General features: G+C 48.6%; 1 protein-coding gene across 1 annotated transcript; it reads right to left on the reverse strand.

Moving 5' to 3' along the window:
* Positions 1-514: 514 nt before the first annotated feature.
* LOC135565131 (uncharacterized) lies at positions 515-19,766 on the reverse strand. The gene is made up of 3 exons (XM_065011185.1): positions 19,692-19,766; positions 628-1,214; positions 515-518 (listed from the first exon to the last, which is right to left on the reverse strand). Exons 1-3 carry the CDS (start codon positions 19,764-19,766, stop codon positions 515-517), a joined length of 666 nt encoding a protein of 221 aa, XP_064867257.1.
* Positions 19,767-21,730: the final 1,964 nt, after the last annotated feature.

The raw sequence follows: 21,730 nt of genomic DNA on the forward strand, positions 1-21,730 counted from the left end.
GCTGACCACTGCGTCTACGGTCCTCAACGTTGGCCGTTTCTTTGTGCTTCTTCAAAAGAGCTTGGACATCACATCTGGAAACCCCTGTCTGCCTTGACATGTCAGCCTGGGAGAGACCTTGCTGATGCAGTATATCAGCAATGTCTCTCCCAGGCAGACATGGCAAGACTGAGCACAGCAACAAGACACAAGGTAGTTAGTTACCTTGTGTCTTGTTGCTGTGCTCAGTCTTGCCATGTCTGCCTGGGGGAGACCTTGCTGATATACTGCATCAGCAAGGTCTCTCCCAGGCTGACATGTCAAGGCATGTTTACTTCCACCCGCTGGAGAGCATGCTTACTTCCCCTCGCAATCGGAAGATGTCCAGCAGTGCCATCAGCTCAGAATTGGCAGAAAACAGTGGGACCCTGCTAACACCCATCGACTGTCCAGAGAAGTCTGGTCAGAAGTGGCCTCCATGGAAGACTTGCAGCTAAAAAGCCATACCTCCAACCTGGAAACAAAGCCAAGCGACTCAACTATGAACAAAAACACAGGAACTGGGGCGCAGAAAAATGGCAGCAGGTGCTCTGGGCTGATGAGTCAAAATTATAAATATTTGGCTGTAACAGAAGGCAGTTTGTTCGCCGAAAGGCTGGAGAGCGGTACACGAAGGGCTGGAGAGTGGTACACGAAGGGCTGGAGAGCAGTACACGAAGGGCTGGAGAGCGGTACACGAAGCGGCTACACGAAGGGCTGGAGAGCGGTACACGAAGGGCTGGAGAGCGGTACACGAAGGGCTGGAGAGCAGTACACGAAGGGCTGGAGAGCGGTACACGAAGGGCTGGAGAGCAGTACACGAAGGGCTGGAGAGCGGTACACGAAGGGCTGGAGAGCGGTACACGAAGGGCTGGAGAGCGGTACACGAAGGGCTGGAGAGCGGTACACGAAGGGCTGGAGAGCGGTACACGAAGGGCTGGAGAGCGGTACACGAAGGGCTGGAGAGCGGTACACGAAGGGCTGGAGAGCGGAACACGAAGGGCTGGAGAGCGGAAGGGCTGGAGACGTACAAGGGCTGGAGAGCGGTACACGAAGGGCTGAGAGCGGTACACGAAGGGCTGAGAGCGGTACACGAAGGGCTGAAGAGCGGTACACGAAGGGCTGGAGAGCGGAACACGAAGGGCTGGAGAGCGGTACACGAAGGGCTGGAGAGCTGAAGAGCGGTACACGAAGGGCTGGAGAGCGGTACACGAAGGGCTGGAGAGTCATTCAGAACACGAAGGGCTGGAGAGAGTACACAAAGGGCTGGAGAGAGCTGGAGCAACACACGAAGGGCTGGAGAGCGGTACACGAAGGACTGGAGAGCGGTACACGAAGGGCTGGAGAGCGGTACACGAAGGGCTGGAGAGCGGTACACGAATGAGTGTCTGCCGGAAACAGTGAAGCATGGTGGAGGTTCCTTGCAAGTTTGGGGCTGCATTTCTGCAAATGGAGTTGGGGATTTGGTGAGAATTAATGGTCTTCTCAATGCTGAGAAAGACAGGCAGATACTTATCCATCATACAATACCATCAGGTAGGCATCTGATTGGCCCCAAATTTATTCTGCAGCATGACAATGACCCAAAACATACAGCGAAAGTCATTCAGAACTATCTTCAGTGTAAAGAAGAATAACGAGTCCTGGAAGTGATGGTACGGCCCCCACAGAGCCCTGATCTCAACATCATCAAGTCTGTCTGGGATTACATGAACAGAGAGAAGCACCTGAGGCTGCCTAAATCCACAGAAGATCTGTGGTTAGTTCTCCAAGATGTCTGGGCCAACCTACCTGCCGAGTTCCTTCAAATACTGTGTGCAAATGTACCTAGAAGAATTGATGCTGTTTTGAAGGCAAAGGGTGGTCACACCAAAAATGTATTTGATGTAGATTTTTCTTCGGTTTACTCGGTTTGCATTTTGTTAATTGATTGTTAATTGATGTCTATTTTTGAAAGTATTCTTACTTTACAGCATTTTTTCACACCTGACTAAGACTTTTGCACAATACTGTATGTCCAGGCATCCAGCATTCATTGTGTCCAGGATGTGGATGGTGGTCATAAACCTTCCATCTCCATGAGGAAATAATAACAAAGTGGGAGGAAACGTGATGCCGTCCTGGGATGAGCTGCAAACCACTCTGTGACTGGACTGGTGAAATGCCACGGTGTCCATTACAATGTCAAACGTTGGCTGATTTCGCCTCACTGCAACCCTTTCTTCACCTGGCACAACCCTTCCAGAGAGGTCATCCAGGAATGTAATGAGACGCTTAGTGTTGTATGGCCCAACCTTTCCAGAGAGGTCATCCAGGAATGTAATGAGACGCTTAGTGTTGTATGGCCCAACCTTTCCAGAGAGGTCATCCAGGAATGTAATGAGACGCTTAGTGTTGTATGGCACAACCCTTCCAGAGAGGTCATCCAGGAATGTAATGAGACGCTCAGTGTTGTATGGCACAACCCTTCCAGAGAGGTCATCCAGGAATGTAATGAGACGCTCAGTGTTGTATGGCACAACCCTTCCAGAGAGGTCATCCAGGAATGTAATGAGACGCTCAGTGTTGTATGGCACAACCCTTCCAGAGAGGTCATCCAGGAATGTAATGAGACGCTCAGTGTTGTATGGCACAACCCTTCCAGAGAGGTCATCCAGGAATGTAATGAGACGCTCAGTGTTGTATGGCACAACCCTTCCAGAGAGGTCATCCAGGAATATAATGAGACGCTCAGTGTTGTATGGCACAACCCTTCCAGAGAGGTCATCCAGGAATGTAATGAGACGCTCAGTGTTGTATGGCACAACCCTTCCAGAGAGGTCATCCAGGAATGTAATGAGACGCTCAGTGTTGTATGGCACAACCCTTCCAGAGAGGTCATCCAGGAATGTAATGAGACGCTCAGTGTTGTATGGCACAACCCTTCCAGAGAGGTAATCCAGGAATGTAATGAGACGCTCATGGCACAACCCTTCCAGAGAGGTAATCCAGGAATGTAATGAGACGCTCAGTGTTGTATGGCACAACCCTTCCAGAGAGGTAATCCAGGAATGTAATGAGACGCTCAGTGTTGTATGGCACAACCCTTCCAGAGAGGTAATCCAGGAATGTAATGAGACGCTCAGTGTTGTATGGCACAACCCTTCCAGAGAGGTAATCCAGGAATGTAATGAGACGCTCAGTGTTGTATGGCACAACCCTTCCAGAGAGGTAATCCAGGAATGTAATGAGACGCTCAGTGTTGTATGGCACAACCCTTCCAGAGAGGTAATCCAGGAATGTAATGAGACGCTCAGTGTTGTATGGCACAACCCTTCCAGAGAGGTAATCCAGGAATGTAATGAGACGCTCAGTGTTGTATGGCACAACCCTTCCAGAGAGGTAATCCAGGAATGTAATGAGACGCTCAGTGTAATCCAGGAATGTAATTGTATGGCACAACCCTTCCAGAGAGGTCATCCAGGAATGTAATGAGACGCTCAGTGTTGTATGGCACAACCCTTCCAGAGAGGTCATCCAGGAATGTAATGAGACGCTCAGTGTTGTATGGCACAACCCTTCCAGAGAGGTAATCCAGGAATGTAATGAGACGCTCAGTGTTGTATGGCACAACCCTTCCAGAGAGGTCATCCAGGAATGTAATGAGACGCTCAGTGTTGTATGGCACAACCCTTCCAGAGAGGTCATCCAGGAATGTAATGAGACGCTCAGTGTTGTATGGCACAACCCTTCCAGAGAGGTCATCCAGGAATGTAATGAGACGCTCAGTGTTGTATGGCACAACCCTTCCAGAGAGGTCATCCAGGAATGTAATGAGACGCTCAGTGTTGTATGGCACAACCCTTCCAGAGAGGTCATCCAGGAATGTAATGAGACGCTCAGTGTTGTATGGCACAACCCTTCCAGAGAGGTCATCCAGGAATGTAATGAGACGCTCAGTGTTGTATGGCACAACCCTTCCAGAGAGGTAATCCAGGAATGTAATGAGACGCTCAGTGTTGTATGGCACAACCCTTCCAGAGAGGTCATCCAGGAATGTAATGAGACGCTCAGTGTTGTATGGCACAACCCTTCCAGAGAGGTAATCCAGGAATGTAATGAGACGCTCAGTGTTGTATGGCACAACCCTTCCAGAGAGGTAATCCAGGAATGTAATGAGACGCTCAGTGTTGTATGGCACAACCCTTCCAGAGAGGTAATCCAGGAATGTAATGAGACGCCAGTGTTGTATGGCACAACCCTTCCAGAGAGGTAATCCAGGAATGTAATGAGACGCTCAGTGTTGTATGGCACAACCCTTCCAGAGAGGTAATCCAGGAATGTAATGAGACGCTCAGTGTTGTATGGCACAACCCTTCCAGAGAGGTAATCCAGGAATGTAATGAGACGCTCAGTGTTGTATGGCACAACCCTTCCAGAGAGGTAATCAGGAATGTAATGAGACGCTCAGTGTTGTATGGCCCTTCCCAGGAATGTAATGAGACGCTCAGTGTTGTATGGCACAACCCTTCCAGAGAGGTAATCCAGGAATGTAATGAGACGCTCAGTGTTGTATGGCACAACCCTTCCAGAGAGGTAATCCAGGAATGTAATGAGACGCTCAGTGTTGTATGGCACAACCCTTCCAGAGAGGTAATCCAGGAATGTAATGAGACGCTCAGTGTTGTATGGCACAACCCTTCCAGAGAGGTAATCCAGGAATGTAATGAGACGCTCAGTGTTGTATGGCACAACCCTTCCAGAGAGGTCATCCAGGAATGTAATGAGACGCTCAGTGTTGTATGGCACAACCCTTCCAGAGAGGTCATCCAGGAATGTAATGAGACGCTCAGTGTTGTATGGCACAACCCTTCCAGAGAGGTCATCCAGGAATGTAATGAGACGCTCAGTGTTGTATGGCACAACCCTTCCAGAGAGGTAATCCAGGAATGTAATGAGACGCTCAGTGTTGTATGGCACAACCCTTCCAGAGAGGTCATCCAGGAATGTAATGAGACGCTCAGTGTTGTATGGCACAACCCTTCCAGAGAGGTCATCCAGGAATGTAATGAGACGCTCAGTGTTGTATGGCACAACCCTTCCAGAGAGGTCATCCAGGAATGTAATGAGACGCTCAGTGTTGTATGGCAGGAATGTAATGAACGCTCTTCCAGAGAGGTCATCCAGGAATGTAATGAGACGCTCAGTGTTGTATGGCACAACCCTTCCAGAGAGGTCATCCAGGAATGTAATGAGACGCTCAGTGTTGTATGGCACAACCCTTCCAGAGAGGTAATCCAGGAATGTAATGAGACGCTCAGTGTTGTATGGCACAACCCTTCCAGAGAGGTAATCCAGGAATGTAATGAGACGCTCAGTGTTGTATGGCACAACCCTTCCAGAGAGGTAATCCAGGAATGTAATGCTCAGTGACCCTTCAGAACAATCCAGGAATGTAATGGGGCTCAACCTTCCAGAGAGGTAATCCAGGAATGTAATGAGACGCTCAGTGTTGTATGGCACAACCCTTCCAGAGAGGTCATCCAGGAATGTAATGAGACGCTCAGTGTTGTATGGCACAACCCTTCCAGAGAGGTAATCCAGGAATGTAATGAGACGCTCAGTGTTGTATGGCACAACCCTTCCAGAGAGGTAATCCAGGAATGTAATGAGACGCTCAGTGTTGTATGGCACAACCCTTCCAGAGAGAGGTCATCCAGGAATGTAATGAGACGCTCAGTGTTGTATGGCACAACCCTTCCAGAGAGGTCATCCAGGAATGTAATGAGAATGTATGGCACAACCCTTCCAGAGAGGCTCAGTGTTGTATGGCACAACCCTTCCAGAGAGGTAATCCAGGAATGTAATGAGAATGAGACGCTCAGTGTTGTATGGCACAACCCTTCCAGAGAGGTAATCCAGGAATGTAATGAGACGCTCAGTGTTGTATGGCACAACCCTTCCAGAGAGGTCATCCAGGAATGTAATGAGACGCTCAGTGTTGTATGGCACAACCCTTCCAGAGAGGTCATCCAGGAATGTAATGAGACGCTCAGTGTTGTATGGCACAACCCTTCCAGAGAGGTCATCCAGGAATGTAATGAGACGCTCAGTGTTGTATGGCACAACCCTTCCAGAGAGGTCATCCAGGAATGTAATGAGACGCTCAGTGTTGTATGGCACAACCCTTCCAGGTCATCCAGGAATGTAATGAGACGCAGGAATGGTAACCCCCTTCCAGAGAGGCGCTCAGTGTTGTATGGCACAACCCTTCCAGAGAGGTCATCCAGGAATGTAATGAGACGCTCAGTGTTGTATGGCACAACCCTTCCAGAGAGGTAATCCAGGAATGTAATGAGACGCTCAGTGTTGTATGGCACAACCCTTCCAGAGAGGTCATCCAGGAATGTAATGAGACGCTCAGTGTTGTATGGCACAACCCTTCCAGAGAGGTAATCCAGGAATGTAATGAGACGCTCAGTGTTGTATGGCACAACCCTTCCAGAGAGGTCATCCAGGAATGTAATGAGACGCTCAGTGTTGTATGGCACAACCCTTCCAGAGAGGTCATCCAGGAATGTAATGAGACGCTCAGTGTTGTATGGCACAACCCTTCCAGAGAGGTCATCCAGGAATGTAATGTAATGAGACGCTCAGTGTTGTATGGCACAACCCTTCCAGAGAGGTAATCCAGGAATGTAATGAGACGCTCAGTGTTGTATGGCACAACCCTTCCAGAGAGGTCATCCAGGAATGTAATGAGACGCTCAGTGTTGTATGGCACAACCCTTCCAGAGAGGTCATCCAGGAATGTAATGAGACGCTCAGTGTTGTATGGCACAACCCTTCCAGAGAGGTCATCCAGGAATGTAATGAGACGCTCAGTGTTGTATGGCACAACCCTTCCAGAGAGGTCATCCAGGAATGTAATGAGACGCTCAGTGTTGTATGGCACAACCCTTCCAGAGAGATCATCCAGGTAATGATGCGCCAGTGGAATGCACAACCCTTCCAGAGAGGTCATCAGGAATGTTGTATGGCACAACCCTTCCAGAGAGGTCATCCAGGAATGTAATGAGACGCTCAGTGTTGTATGGCACAACCCTTCCAGAGAATCATCCAGGAATGTAATGAGGCTCAGTGTTGTATGGCACAACCCTTCCAGAGAGGTAATCCAGGAATGTAATGAGACGCTCAGTGTTGTATGGCACAACCCTTCCAGAGAGGTAATCCAGGAATGTAATGAGACGCTCAGTGTTGTATGGCACAACCCTTCCAGAGAGGTCATCCAGGAATGTAATGAGACGCTCAGTGTTGTATGGCACAACCCTTCCAGAGAGGTAATCCAGGAATGTAATGAGACGCTCAGTGTTGTATGGCACAACCCTTCCAGAGAGGTCATCCAGGAATGTAATGAGACGCTCAGTGTTGTATGGCACAACCCTTCCAGAGAGGTCATCCAGGAATGTAATGAGACGCTCAGTGTTGTATGGCACAACCCTTCCAGAGAGGTAATCCAGGAATGTAATGAGACGCTCAGTGTTGTATGGCACAATGTAATCCAGGAATGTAAATGAGACGCTCAGTGTTGTATGGCACAACCCTTCCAGAGAGGTAATCCAGGAATGTAATGAGACGCTCAGTGTTGTATGGCACAACCCTTCCAGAGAGGTCATCCAGGAATGTAATGAGACGCATCCAGGAAGTGCTCCAGTGTTGTATGGCACAACCCTTCCAGAGAGGTAATCCAGGAATGTAATGAGACGCTCAGTGTTGTATGGCACAACCCTTCCAGAGAGGTCATCCAGGAATGTAATGAGACGCTCAGTGTTGTATGGCACAACCCTTCCAGAGAGGTCATCCAGGAATGTAATGAGACGCTCAGTGTTGTATGGCACAACCCTTCCAGAGAGGTAATCCAGGAATGTAATGAGACGCTCAGTGTTGTATGGCACAACCCTTCCAGAGAGGTAATCCAGGAATGTAATGAGACGCTCAGTGTTGTATGCACAACCCTTGTCCAGGAATGTGGCACAACAACCCTTCCAGAGAGGTCATCCAGGAATGTAATGAGACGCTCAGTGTTGTATGGCACAACCCTTCCAGAGAGGTAATCCAGGAATGTAATGAGACGCTCAGTGTTGTATGGCACAACCCTTCCAGAGAGGTCATCCAGGAATGTAATGAGACGCTCAGTGTTGTATGGCACAACCCTTCCAGAGAGGTCATCCAGGAATGTAATGAGACGCTCAGTGTTGTATGGCACAACCCTTCCAGAGAGGTAATCCAGGAATGTAATGAGACGCTCAGTGTTGTATGGCACAACCCTTCCAGAGAGGTAATCCAGGAATGTAATGAGACGCTCAGTGTTGTATGGCACAACCCTTCCAGAGAGGTCATCCAGGAATGTAATGAGACGCTCAGTGTTGTATGGCACAACCCTTCCAGAGAGGTCATCCAGGAATGTAATGAGACAGAGAGGCCAGGAATGTAGTCAGTGTTGTATGGCACAACCCTTCCAGAGAGGTAATCCAGGAATGTAATGAGACGCTCAGTGTTGTATGGCACAACCCTTGAGACGCCAGAGAGAGTCATCCAGGAATGTAATGAGACGCTCAGTGTTGTATGGCACAACCCTTCCAGAGAGGTAATCCAGGAATGTAATGAGACGCTCAGTGTTGTATGGCACAACCCTTCCAGAGAGGTAATCCAGGAATGTAATGAGACGCTCAGTGTTGTATGGCACAACCCTTCCAGAGAGGTCATCCAGGAATGTAATGAGATGCTCAGTGTTGTATGGCACAACCCTTCCAGTCATCCAGGAATGTAATGAGACGCTCACAACCCTTCCAGAGAGGTCATCCAGGAATGTAATGAGACAGTGTTGTATGGCACAACCCTTCCAGTGTTGTATGGCACAACCCTTCCAGAGAGGTAATCCAGGAATGTAATGAGACGCTCAGTGTTGTATGGCACAACCCTTCCAGAGAGGTAATCCAGGAATGTAATGAGACGCTCAGTGTTGTATGGCACAACCCTTCCAGAGAGGTCATCCAGGAATGTAATGAGACGCTCAGTGTTGTATGGCACAACCTTCCAGAGAGGTCATCCAGGAATGTAATGAGACGCTCAGTGTTGTATGGCACAACCCTTCCAGAGAGGTAATCCAGGAATGTAATGAGACGCTCAGTGTTGTATGGCACAACCCTTCCAGAGAGGTAATCCAGGAATGTAATGAGACGCTCAGTGTTGTATGGCACAACCCTTCCAGAGAGGTAATCCAGGAATGTAATGAGACGCTCAGTGTTGTATGGCACAACCCTTCCAGAGAGGTAATCCAGGAATGTAATGAGACGCTCAGTGTTGTATGGCACAACCCTTCCAGAGAGGTCATCCAGGAATGTAATGAGACGCTCAGTGTTGTATGGCACAACCCTTCCAGAGAGGTCATCCAGGAATGTAATGAGACGCTCAGTGTTGTATGGCACAACCCTTCCAGAGAGGTAATCCAGGAATGTAATGAGACGCTCAGTGTTGTATGGCACAACCCTTCCAGAGAGATAATCCAGGAATGTAATGAGACGCTCAGTGTTGTATGGCACAACCCTTCCAGAGAGGTCATCCAGGAATGTAATGAGACGCTCAGTGTTGTATGGCACAACCCTTCCAGAGAGGTAATCCAGGAATGTAATGAGACGCTCAGTGTTGTATGGCACAACCCACAACCCAGGAATGTTCCAGCACAACCCTTCCAGAGGTCATCCAGGAATGTAATGAGACGCTCAGTGTTGTATGGCACAACCCTTCCAGAGAGGTAATCCAGGAATGTAATGAGACGCTCAGTGTTGTATGGCACAACCCTTCCAGAGAGGTCATCCAGGAATGTAATGAGACGCTCAGTGTTGTATGGCACAACCCTTCCAGAGAGGTCATCCAGGAATGTAATGAGACGCTCAGTGTTGTATGGCACAACCCTTCCAGAGAGGTCATCCAGGAATGTAATGAGACGCACAACCCTTCAGTGTTGTATGGCACAACCCTTCCAGAGAGGTCATCCAGGAATGTAATGAGACGCTCAGTGTTGTATGGCACAACCCTTCCAGAGAGGTAATCCAGGAATGTAATGAGACGCTCAGTGTTGTATGGCACAACCCTTCCAGAGAGGTCATCCAGGAATGTAATGAGACGCTCAGTGTTGTATGGCACAACCCTTCCAGAGAGGTAATCCAGGAATGTAATGAGACGCTCAGTGTTGTATGGCACAACCCTTCCAGAGAGGTAATCCAGGAATGTAATGAGACGCTCAGTGTTGTATGGCACAACCCTTCCAGAGAGGTAATCCAGGAATGTAATGAGACGCTCAGTGTTGTATGGCACAACCCTTCCAAGGTCATCCTAATGGGAGCGACGCCATGGCACAACCCTTCCAGAGAGGTCATCCAGGAATGTAATGAGACGCTCAGTGTTGTATGGCACAACCCTTCCAGAGAGGTAATCCAGGAATGTAATGAGACGCTCAGTGTTGTATGGCACAACCCTTCCAGAGAGGTAATCCAGGAATGTAATGAGACGCTCAGTGTTGTATGGCACAACCCTTCCAGAGAGGTAATCCAGGAATGTAATGAGACGCTCAGTGTTGTATGGCACAACCCTTCCAGAGAGGTCATCCAGGAATGTAATGAGGCTCAGTGTTGTATGGCACAACCCTTCCAGAGAGGTCATCCAGGAATGTAATGAGACGCTCAGTGTTGTATGGCACAACCCTTCCAGAGAGGTAATCCAGGAATGTAAATGAGACGCTCAGTGTTGTATGGCACAACCCTTCCAGAGAGGTCATCCAGGAATGTAATGAGACGCTCAGTGTTGTATGGCACAACCCTTCCAGAGAGGTCATCCAGGAATGTAATGAGACGCTCAGTGTTGTAGTGGCACAACCCTTCCAGAGAGGTAATCCAGGAATGTAATGAGACGCTCAGTGTTGTATGGCACAACCCTTCCAGAGAGGTAATCCAGGAATGTAATGAGACGCTCAGTGTTGTATGGCACAACCCTTCCAGAGAGGTCATCCAGGAATGTAATGAGACGCTCAGTGTTGTATGGCACAACCCTTCCAGAGAGGTCATCCAGGAATGTAATGAGACGCTCAGTGTTGTATGGCACAACCCTTCCAGAGAGGTAATCCAGGAATGTAATGAGACGCTCAGTGTTGTACCCTTCAGAGAGGTGGCACAACCCTTCCAGAGAGGTCATCCAGGAATGTAATGAGACGCTCAGTGTTGTATGGCACAACCCTTCCAGAGAGGTCATCCAGGAATGTAATGAGACGCTCAGTGTTGTATGGCACAACCCTTCCAGAGAGGTCATCCAGCTCAGTGTTGTATGACCCTTCCAGAGAGGTCATCCAGGAATGTAAGACGCTCAGTGTTGTATGGCACAACCCTTCCAGAGAGGTAATCCAGGAATGTAATGAGACGCTCAGTGTTGTATGGCACAACCCTTCCAGAGAGGTCATCCAGGAATGTAATGAGACGCTCAGTGTTGTATGGCACAACCCTTCCAGAGAGGTCATCCAGGAATGTAATGAGACGCTCAGTGTTGTATGGCACAACCCTTCCAGAGAGGTCATCCAGGAATGTAATGAGACGCTCAGTGTTGTATGGCACAACCCTTATGGCACAACCCTTCCAGAGAGGTCATCCAGGAATGTAATGAGACGCTCAGTGTTGTATGGCACAACCCTTCCAGAGAGGTAATCCAGGAATGTAATGAGACGCTCAGTGTTGTATGGCACAACCCTTCCAGAGAGGTAATCCAGGAATGTAATGAGACGCTCAGTGTTGTATGGCACAACCCTTCCAGAGAGGTCATCCAGGAATGTAATGAGACGCTCAGTGTTGTATGGCACAACCCTTCCAGAGAGGTCATCCAGGAATGTAATGAGACGCTCAGTGTTGTATGGCACAACCCTTCCAGAGAGGTCATCCAGGAATGTAATGAGACGCTCAGTGTTGTATGGCACAACCCTTCCAGAGGTCATCCAGGAATGTAATGAGACGCTCAGTGTTGTATGGCACAACCCTTCCAGAGCTCAGGTAATCCAGGAATGTAATGAGACGCTCAGTGTTGTATGGCACAACCCTTCCAGAGAGGTAATCCAGGAATGTAATGAGACGCTCAGTGTTGTATGGCACAACCCTTCCAGAGAGGTAATCCAGGAATGTAATGAGACGCTCAGTGTTGTATGGCACAACCCTTCCAGAGAGGTAATCCAGGAATGTAATGAGACGCTCAGTGTTGTATGGCACAACCCTTCCAGAGAGGTAATCCAGGAATGTAATGAGACGCCAGTGTTGTATGGCACAACCCTTCCAGAGAGGTAATCCAGGAATGTAATGAGACGCTCAGTGTTGTATGGCACAACCCTTCCAGAGAGGTCATCCAGGAATGTAATGAGACGCTCAGTGTTGTATGGCACAACCCTTCCAGAGAGGTCATCCAGGAATGTAATGAGACGCTCAGTGTTGTATGGCACAACCCTTCCAGAGAGGTAATCCAGGAATGTAATGAGACGCTCAGTGTTGTATGGCACAACCCTTCCAGAGAGGTAATCCAGTGTTGAATGTAACCCTTCCAGAGAGGTCATCCAGGCTCAGTGTTGTATGGCACAACCCTTCCAGAGAGGTCATCCAGGAATGTAATGAGACGCTCAGTGTTGTATGGCACAACCCTTCCAGAGAGGTCATCCAGGAATGTAATGAGACGCTCAGTGTTGTATGGCACAACCCTTCCAGAGAGGTCATCCAGGAATGTAATGAGACGCTCAGTGTTGTATGGCACAACCCTTCCAGAGAGGTCATCCAGGAATGTAATGAGACGCTCAGTGTTGTATGGCACAACCCTTCCAGAGAGGTCATCCAGGAATGTAATGAGACGCTCAGTGTTGTATGGCACAACCCTTCCAGAGAGGTCATCCAGGAATGTAATGAGACGCTCAGTGTTGTATGGCACAACCCTTCCAGAGAGGTCATCCAGGAATGTAATGAGACGCTCAGTGTTGTATGGCACAACCCTTCCAGAGAGGTCATCCAGGAATGTAATGAGACGCTCAGTGTTGTATGGCACAACCCTTCCAGAGAGGTCATCCAGGAATGTAATGAGACGCTCAGTGTTGTATGGCACAACCCTTCCAGAGAGGTCATCCAGGAATGTAATGAGACGCTCAGTGTTGTATGGCACAACCCTTCCAGAGAGGTCATCCAGGAATGTAATGAGACGCTCAGTGTTGTATGGCACAACCCTTCCAGAGAGGTAATCCAGGAATGTAAATGAGACGCTCAGTGTTGTATGGCACAACCCTTCCAGAGGAATGTCATCCAGGAATGTAACCCTTCCAGAGGACGAATGTAATGAGACGCTCAGTGTTGTATGGCACAACCCTTCCAGAGAGGTCATCCAGGAATGTAATGAGACGCTCAGTGTTGTATGGCACAACCCTTCCAGAGAGGTCATCCAGGAATGTAATGGGACGCTCAGTGTTGTATGGCACAACCCTTCCAGAGAGGTCATCCAGGAATGTAATGAGACGCTCAGTGTTGTATGGCACAACCCTTCCAGAGAGGTCATCCAGGAATGTAATGAGACGCTCAGTGTTGTATGGCACAACCCTTCCAGAGAGGTCATCCAGGAATGTAATGAGACGCTCAGTGTTGTATGGCACAACCCTTCCAGAGAGGTAATCCAGGAATGTAATGAGACGCTCAGTGTTGTATGGCACAACCCTTCCAGAGAGGTCATCCAGGAATGTAATGAGACGCTCAGTGTTGTATGGCACAACCCTTCCAGAGAGGAATGTAATCCAGGAATGTAATGAGACGCTCAGTGTTGTATGGCACAACCCTTCCAGAGAGGTCATCCAGGAATGTAATGAGACGCTCAGTGTTGTATGGCACAACCATCCAGGAATGTTCCAGAGAGGTCATCCAGGAATGTAATGAGACGCTCAGTGTTGTATGGCACAACCCTTCCAGAGAGGTAATCCAGGAATGTAATGAGACGCTCAGTGTTGTATGGCACAACCCTTCCAGAGAGGTCATCCAGGAATGTAATGAGACGCTCAGTGTTGTATGGCACAACCCTTCCAGAGAGGTCATCCAGGAATGTAATGAGACGCTCAGTGTTGTATGGCACAACCCTTCCAGAGAGGTAATCCAGGAATGTAATGAGACGCTCAGTGTTGTATGGCACAACCCTTCCAGAGAGGTAATCCAGGAATGTAATGAGACGCTCAGTGTTGTATGGCACAACCCTTCCAGAGAGGTCATCCAGGAATGTAATGAGACGCTCAGTGTTGTACCCTTCAGAGGTAATCCAGGAATGTAAATGAGGCGGCTCAGTGTTGTATGGCACAACCCTTCCAGAGAGGTAATCCAGGAATGTAATGAGACGCTCAGTGTTGTATGGCACAACCCTTCCAGAGAGGTCATCCAGGAATGTAATGAGACGCTCAGTGTTGTATGGCACAACCCTTCCAGAGAGGTAATCCAGGAATGTAATGAGACGCTCAGTGTTGTATGGCACAACCCTTCCAGAGAGGTAATCCAGGAATGTAATGAGACGCTCAGTGTTGTATGGCACAACCCTTCCAGAGAGGTCATCCAGGAATGTAATGAGACGCTCAGTGTTGTATGGCACAACCCTTCCAGAGAGGTAATCCAGGAATGTAATGAGACGCTCAGTGTTGTATGGCACAACCCTTCCAGAGAGGTAATCCAGGAATGTAATGAGACGCTCAGTGTTGTATGGCACAACCCTTCCAGAGAGGTCATCCAGGAATGTAATGAGACGCTCAGTGTTGTATGGCACAACCCTTCCAGAGAGGTCATCCAGGAATGTAATGAGACGCTCAGTGTTGTATGGCACAACCCTTCCAGAGAGGTAATCCAGGAATGTAATGAGACGCTCAGTGTTGTATGGCACAACCCTTCCAGAGAGGTAATCCAGGAATGTAATGAGACGCTCAGTGTTGTATGGCACAACCCTTCCAGAGAGGTCATCCAGGAATGTAATGAGACGCTCAGTGTTGTATGGCACAACCCTTCCAGAGAGGTAATCCAGGAATGTAATGAGACGCTCAGTGTTGTATGGCACAACCCTTCCAGAGAGGTCATCCAGGAATGTAATGAGGACCCTTTCGCTCAGTGTTGTATGGCACAACCCTTCCAGAGAGGTAATCCAGGAATGTAATGAGACGCTCAGTGTTGTATGGCACAACCCTTCCAGAGAGGTAATCCAGGAATGTAATGAGACGCTCAGTGTTGTATGGCACAACCCTTCCAGAGAGGTAATCCAGGAATGTAATGAGGCGCTCAGTGTTGTATGGCACAACCCTTCCAGAGGTAATCCAGGAATGTAATGAGACGGCTCAGTGTTGTATGGCACCCTTCCAGAGAGGTCATCCAGGAATGTAATGAGACGCTCAGTGTTGTATGGCACAACCCTTCCAGAGAGGTAATCCAGGAATGTAATGAGACGCTCAGTGTTGTATGGCACAACCCTTCCAGAGAGGTAATCCAGGAATGTAATGAGACGCTCAGTGTTGTATGGCACAACCCTTCCAGAGAGGTAATCCAGGAATGTAATGAGACGCTCAGTGTTGTATGGCACAACCCTTCCAGAGAGGTCATCCAGGAATGTAATGAGACGCTCAGTGTTGTATGGCACAACCCTTCCAGAGAGGTCATCCAGGAATGTAATGAGACGCTCAGTGTTGTATGGCACAACCCTTCCAGAGAGGTAATCCAGGAATGTAATGAGACGCTCAGTGTTGTATGGCACAACCCTTCCAGAGAGGTCATCCAGGAATGTAATGAGACGCTCAGTGTTGTATGGCACAACCCTTCCAGAGAGGTCATCCAGGAATGTAATGAGACGCTCAGTGTTGTATGGCACAACCCTTCCAGAGAGGTAATCCAGGAATGTAATGAGACGCTCAGTGTTGTATGGCACAACCCTTCCAGAGAGGTCATCCAGGAATGTAATGAGACGCTCAGTGTTGTATGGCACAACCCTTCCAGAGAGGTAATCCAGGAATGTAATGAGACGCTCAGTGTTGTATGGCACAACCCTTCCAGAGAGGTCATCCAGGAATGTAATGAGACGCTCAGTGTTGTATGGCACAACCCTTCCAGAGAGGTCATCCAGGAATGTAATGAGACGCTCAGTGTTGTATGGCACAACCCTTCCAGAGAGGTCATCCAGGAATGTAATGAGACGCTCAGTGTTGTATGGCACAACCCTTCCAGAGAGGTCATCCAGGAATGTAATGAGACGCTCAGTGTTGTATGGCACAACCCTTCCAGAGAGGTCATCCAGGAATGTAATGAGACGCTCAGTGTTGTATGGCACAACCCTTCCAGAGGTCATCCAGGAATGTAATGAGACGCTCAGTGTTGTATGGCACAACCCTTCCAGAGAGGTAATCCAGGAATGTAATGAGACGCTCAGTGTTGTATGGCACAACCCTTCCAGAGAGGTCATCCAGGAATGTAATGAGACGCTCAGTGTTGTATGGCACAACCCTTCCAGAGAGGTCATCCAGGAATGTAATGAGACGCTCAGTGTTGTATGGCACAACCCTTCCAGAGAGGTCATCCAGGAATGTAATGAGACGCTCAGTGTTGTGGCACAACCCTTCCAGAGGCACAACGCCTTCCAGAGAGGTAATCCAGGAATGTAATGAGACGCTCAGTGTTGTATGGCACAACCCTTCCAGAGAGGTAATCCAGGAATGTAATGAGACGCTCAGTGTTGTATGGCACAACCCTTCCAGAGAGGTCATCCAGGAATGTAATGAGACGCTCAGTGTTGTATGGCACAACCCTTCCAGAGAGGTAATCCAGGAATGTAATGAGACGCTCAGTGTTGTATGGCACAACCCTTCCAGAGAGGTAATCCAGGAATGTAATCCAGTGTTGTATGGAACCCTTCCAGAGAGGTCATCCAGGAATGTAATGACGCTCAGTGTTGTATGGCACAACCCTTCCAGAGAGGTCATCCAGGAATGTAATGAGACGCTCAGTGTTGTATGGCACAACCCTTCCAGAGAGGTCATCCAGGAATGTAATGAGACGCTCAGTGTTGTATGGCACAACCCTTCCAGAGAGGTCATCCAGGAATGTAATGAGACGCTCAGTGTTGTATGGCACAACCCTTCCAGAGAGGTCATCCAGGAATGTAATGAGACGCTCAGTGTTGTATGGCACAACCCTTCCAGAGAGGTCATCCAGGAATGTAATGAGACGCTCAGTGTTGTATGGCACAACCCTTCCAGAGAGGTCATCCAGGAATGTAATGAGACGCTCAGTGTTGTATGGCACAACCCTTCCAGAGAGGTCATCCAGGAATGTAATGAGACGCTCAGTGTTGTATGGCACAACCCTTCCAGAGAGGTCATCCAGGAATGTAATGAGACGCTCAGTGTTGTATGGCACAACCCTTCCAGAGAGGTCATCCAGGAATGTAATGAGACGCTCAGTGTTGTATGGCACAACCCTTCCAGAGAGGTCATCCAGGAATGTCATCCAGGAATGAGACGCTCAGTGTTGTATGGCACAACCCTTCCAGAGAGGTCATCCAGGAATGTAATGAGACGCTCAGTGTTGTATGGCACAACCCTTCCAGAGCTCAGTGTTGTATGGCACAACCCTTAGAGGTCATCCAGGAATGTAATGAGACGCTCAGTGTTGTATGGCACAACCCTTCCAGAGGTCATCCAGGAATATAATGAGACGCTCAGTGTTGTATGGCACAACCCTTCCAGAGAGGTAATCCAGGAATGTAAATGAGACGCTCAGTGTTGTATGGCACAACCCTTCCAGAGAGGTCATCCAGGAATGTAATGAGACGCTCAGTGTTGTATGGCACAACCCTTCCAGAGAGGTCATCCAGGAATGTAATGAGACGCTCAGTGTTGTATGGCACAACCCTTCCAGAGAGGTCATCCAGGAATGTAATGAGACGCTCAGTGTTGTATGGCACAACCCTTCCAGAGAGGTCATCCAGGAATGTAATGAGACGCTCAGTGTTGTATGGCACAACCCTTCCAGAGAGGTCATCCAGGAATGTAATGAGACGCTCAGTGTTGTATGGCACAACCCTTCCAGAGAGGTTCCAGAGTATGGTCATCCAGGAATGTAATGAGACGCTCAGTGTTGTATGGCACAACCCTTCCAGAGAGGTCATCCAGGAATGTAATGAGACGCTCAGTGTTGTATGGCACAACCCTTCCAGAGAGGTCATCCAGGAATGTAATGAGACGCTCAGTGTTGTATGGCACAACCCTTCCAGAGAGGTCATCCAGGAATGTAATGAGACGCTCAGTGTTGTATGGCACAACCCTTCCAGAGAGGTCATCCAGGAATGTAATGAGACGCTCAGTGTTGTATGGCACAACCCTTCCAGAGAGGTCATCCAGGAATGTAATGAGACGCTCAGTGTTGTATGGCACAACCCTTCCAGAGAGGTCATCCAGGAATGTAATGAGACGCTCAGTGTTGTATGGCACAACCCTTCCAGAGAGGTAATCCAGGAATGTAATGAGACGCTCAGTGTTGTATGGCACAACCCTTCCAGAGAGGTCATCCAGGAATGTAATGAGACGCTCAGTGTTGTATGGCACAACCCTTCCAGAGAGGTAATCCAGGAATGTAATGAGACGCTCAGTGTTGTATGGCACAACCCTTCCAGAGAGGTAATCCAGGAATGTAATGAGACGCTCAGTGTTGTATGGCACAACCCTTCCAGAGAGGTCATCCAGGAATGTAATGAGACGCTCAGTGTTGTATGGCACAACCCTTCCAGAGAGGTAATCCAGGAATGTAATGAGACGCTCAGTGTTGTATGGCACAACCCTTCCAGAGAGGTAATCCAGGAATGTAATGAGACGCTCAGTGTTGTATGGCACAACCCTTCCAGAGAGGTAATCCAGGAATGTAATGAGACGCTCAGTGTTGTATGGCACAACCCTTCCAGAGAGGTAATCCAGGAATGTAATGAGACGCTCAGTGTTGTATGGCCCAATTTGTGTAACAGCAATCCATCAGAGGATATTGCTGCACACATTGTGATGTTGTCACCCCTCTGGCCCGGGACATCCACCCCTCTGGCCCGGGACATCCATCCACCCTCTGGCCCGGGACATCCACCCCTCTGGCCGGGACATTTCACCCCTCTGGTCCGGGACATCCACCCCTCTGGCCCGGGACATCCACCCCTCTGGTCCGGGACATCCACCCCTCTGGTCCGGGACATCCACCCCTCTGGTCCGGGACATCCACCCCTCTGGTCCGGGACATCCACCCCTCTAGACATCCACCCCTAGTCCTGGGACATCCACCCCTCTGGTCCGGGACATCCACCCCTCTAGCCTGGGACATCCGCTGTGGCTCTTTTCCCAATCACATTCCTTCCTCGCCGCTGTGTTTTGGCCAAGTTGAAACCAGCCTCATCCACAAGGATGAATATGTGGGGTGTTTGCTTGGCTTCAATCTCCACGACTCTCTAAAATACATCCACAAGGCAACATAAGAGTTAGGCTATTACGGTAGTTTACATTATACCTAAACAACATGCCATTATGTGCCTCTGCCCTGTTTGGTTTTGTTCAAAACCAGTTCTGTATTTTATGACCATTTTACCTGGACATATTGGTTCCTGAGTTGTTTGACTGGTTCAGAGTTCCTCTCAAAGGGGACAGTGTACAACTGCTTCATTCTGACTTGATGTTTCAGGACTCTAGAAATAGTTGTTATGCTTACATTGTGAATATTTCCAAATATAATGTTGTCTGCCAACACTGTCCCAAATCTCTGAGTTTTATGCCATTGTTTCTGATGACCATATCAACGATTGCAGTTCCCTGCACAGCAGTGAAAATCCTACCTCTCCTGCCTGTGGGAGGTAACCATTGGGTCCTAAGCAGAAAAACAAAAACAATTACACACAAGTGGGTTTGGAGGCTTTGCTCAATTTACTTCTGTAATGTGCAGTTCAGTCAGATGCAGAATGCACATCTCACCTGTTGTTTTGCCTGAAATTTCTCACAAAATTCCACTTTGAGTGTTCATTTGCGTCTCTCAGACCAGCCTCTCTCAGAATAGACCAGCCTCTCTCATTCAGACCAGCCTCTCTCAGACCAGCCTCTCTCAGACCAGCCTCTCTCAGACCAGCCTCTCTCAGACCAGCCTCTCTCAGACCAGCCTCTCTCAGACCAGCCTCTCTCAGACCAGCCTCTCTCAGCTCAGACCAGCCTCTCTCAGACCAGCCTCTCTCTCTCAGACCAGCCTCTCTCAGACCAGCCTCCTCTCTCAGACCAGCCTCTCTCAGACCAGCCTCTCTCAGACCAGCCTCTCTCAGACCAGCCTCTCTCAGACCAGCTCAGAGCCTCTCTCAGACCAGCCTCTCTCAGACCAGCCTCTCTCAGCCTCTCTCAGACCAGCCTCTCTCAGACCAGCCTCTCCAGACCAGCCTCTCTCAGACCAGCCTCTCTCTCAGACCAGCCTCTCTCAGACCAGACCCTCTCTCAGACCAGCCTCTCAGACCAGCCTCTCTCAGAGCCTCTCCAGACCATCTCTCATTGATAGACCATGATTTATTACATGATCAATTATAGCAGCTCTAATCTCATCTGAAACTACAGCTCTTGATTTTCCTCTGTCTTCTTCCACCACACATACTCCTCTCCCTCTCCCAGTACTCCTCTCCCCCTCTCCCTCCTCTCCCCTCTCTTCTTCCAGCCACTCTTCTTCTTCCACCCACACATACGTACTCCTCTCCTCTCTCCCAGCCACTCTTCTTCCACCACACATCTACTCTCTCCCTCTCCCAGCCACTCTTCTTCCACCACACATACGTACTCCTCTCCCTCTCCCAGCCACTCTTCTTCCACCACACATACGTACTCCTCTCCCTCTCCCAGCCACTCTTCTTCCTGTCAGCCACTTCTATATCTCTGGCTGGATCCATGTTTACATTACAGTACAGCATTATTCCTAAGATGTCCCTTTTTGTATAGATGGTAATGAAATTGAAAGACGTAACACCTGGGTAGGTGTTCAGCTACAATGGGAATCTGCTGTGGTTGGTCTAATTGTTTTGATAGTATTTCATTTTTTTTTTAGATTTGAAATATATTTCAATACGGTATAAACTGTAGAAATGTAGCAAATTGCTGTCTTATTCAATGTTGTGTTATGTTTTGAACTTAAGTTTAACAGTTTTGAAAAGAATACAGTTGAAGTCAGAAGTTTACATACACTTAGGTTGGAGTCATTCAAACTCGTTTTTCAACCACTCCACAAATTTCTTCTTAACTTCTTATGGCTGGGGGCAGTATTGAGTAGCTTGGATGAATAAGATGCCCAGAGGTTCCCAGAGTAAACTGCCTGCTACTCAGTCCCAGTTGCTAATATATGCATATTATTAGTATATTTGGATAGAAAACACTCTGGAGTTTCTAAAACTGTTTGAATGATGTCTGTGAGTATAACAGAACTCATATGGCAGGCAGAAACCTGAGAAAAAAATCCAACCAGGAAGTGGGAAATCTGAGGTTGGTCGATTTTCAACTCATTCCCTATTGAAAATACAGTGGGATATTGGTCATGTTGCACTTCCTAAGGCTTACACTAGATGTCAACCTTCTCTAGAAACTTGTTTGAGGCTTCTACTGTAAATA

The sequence above is a fragment of the Oncorhynchus nerka genome, linkage group LG27, assembly GCF_034236695.1.
Source record: "Oncorhynchus nerka isolate Pitt River linkage group LG27, Oner_Uvic_2.0, whole genome shotgun sequence".
Classification (NCBI taxonomy): Eukaryota; Metazoa; Chordata; class Actinopteri; order Salmoniformes; family Salmonidae; genus Oncorhynchus; species Oncorhynchus nerka.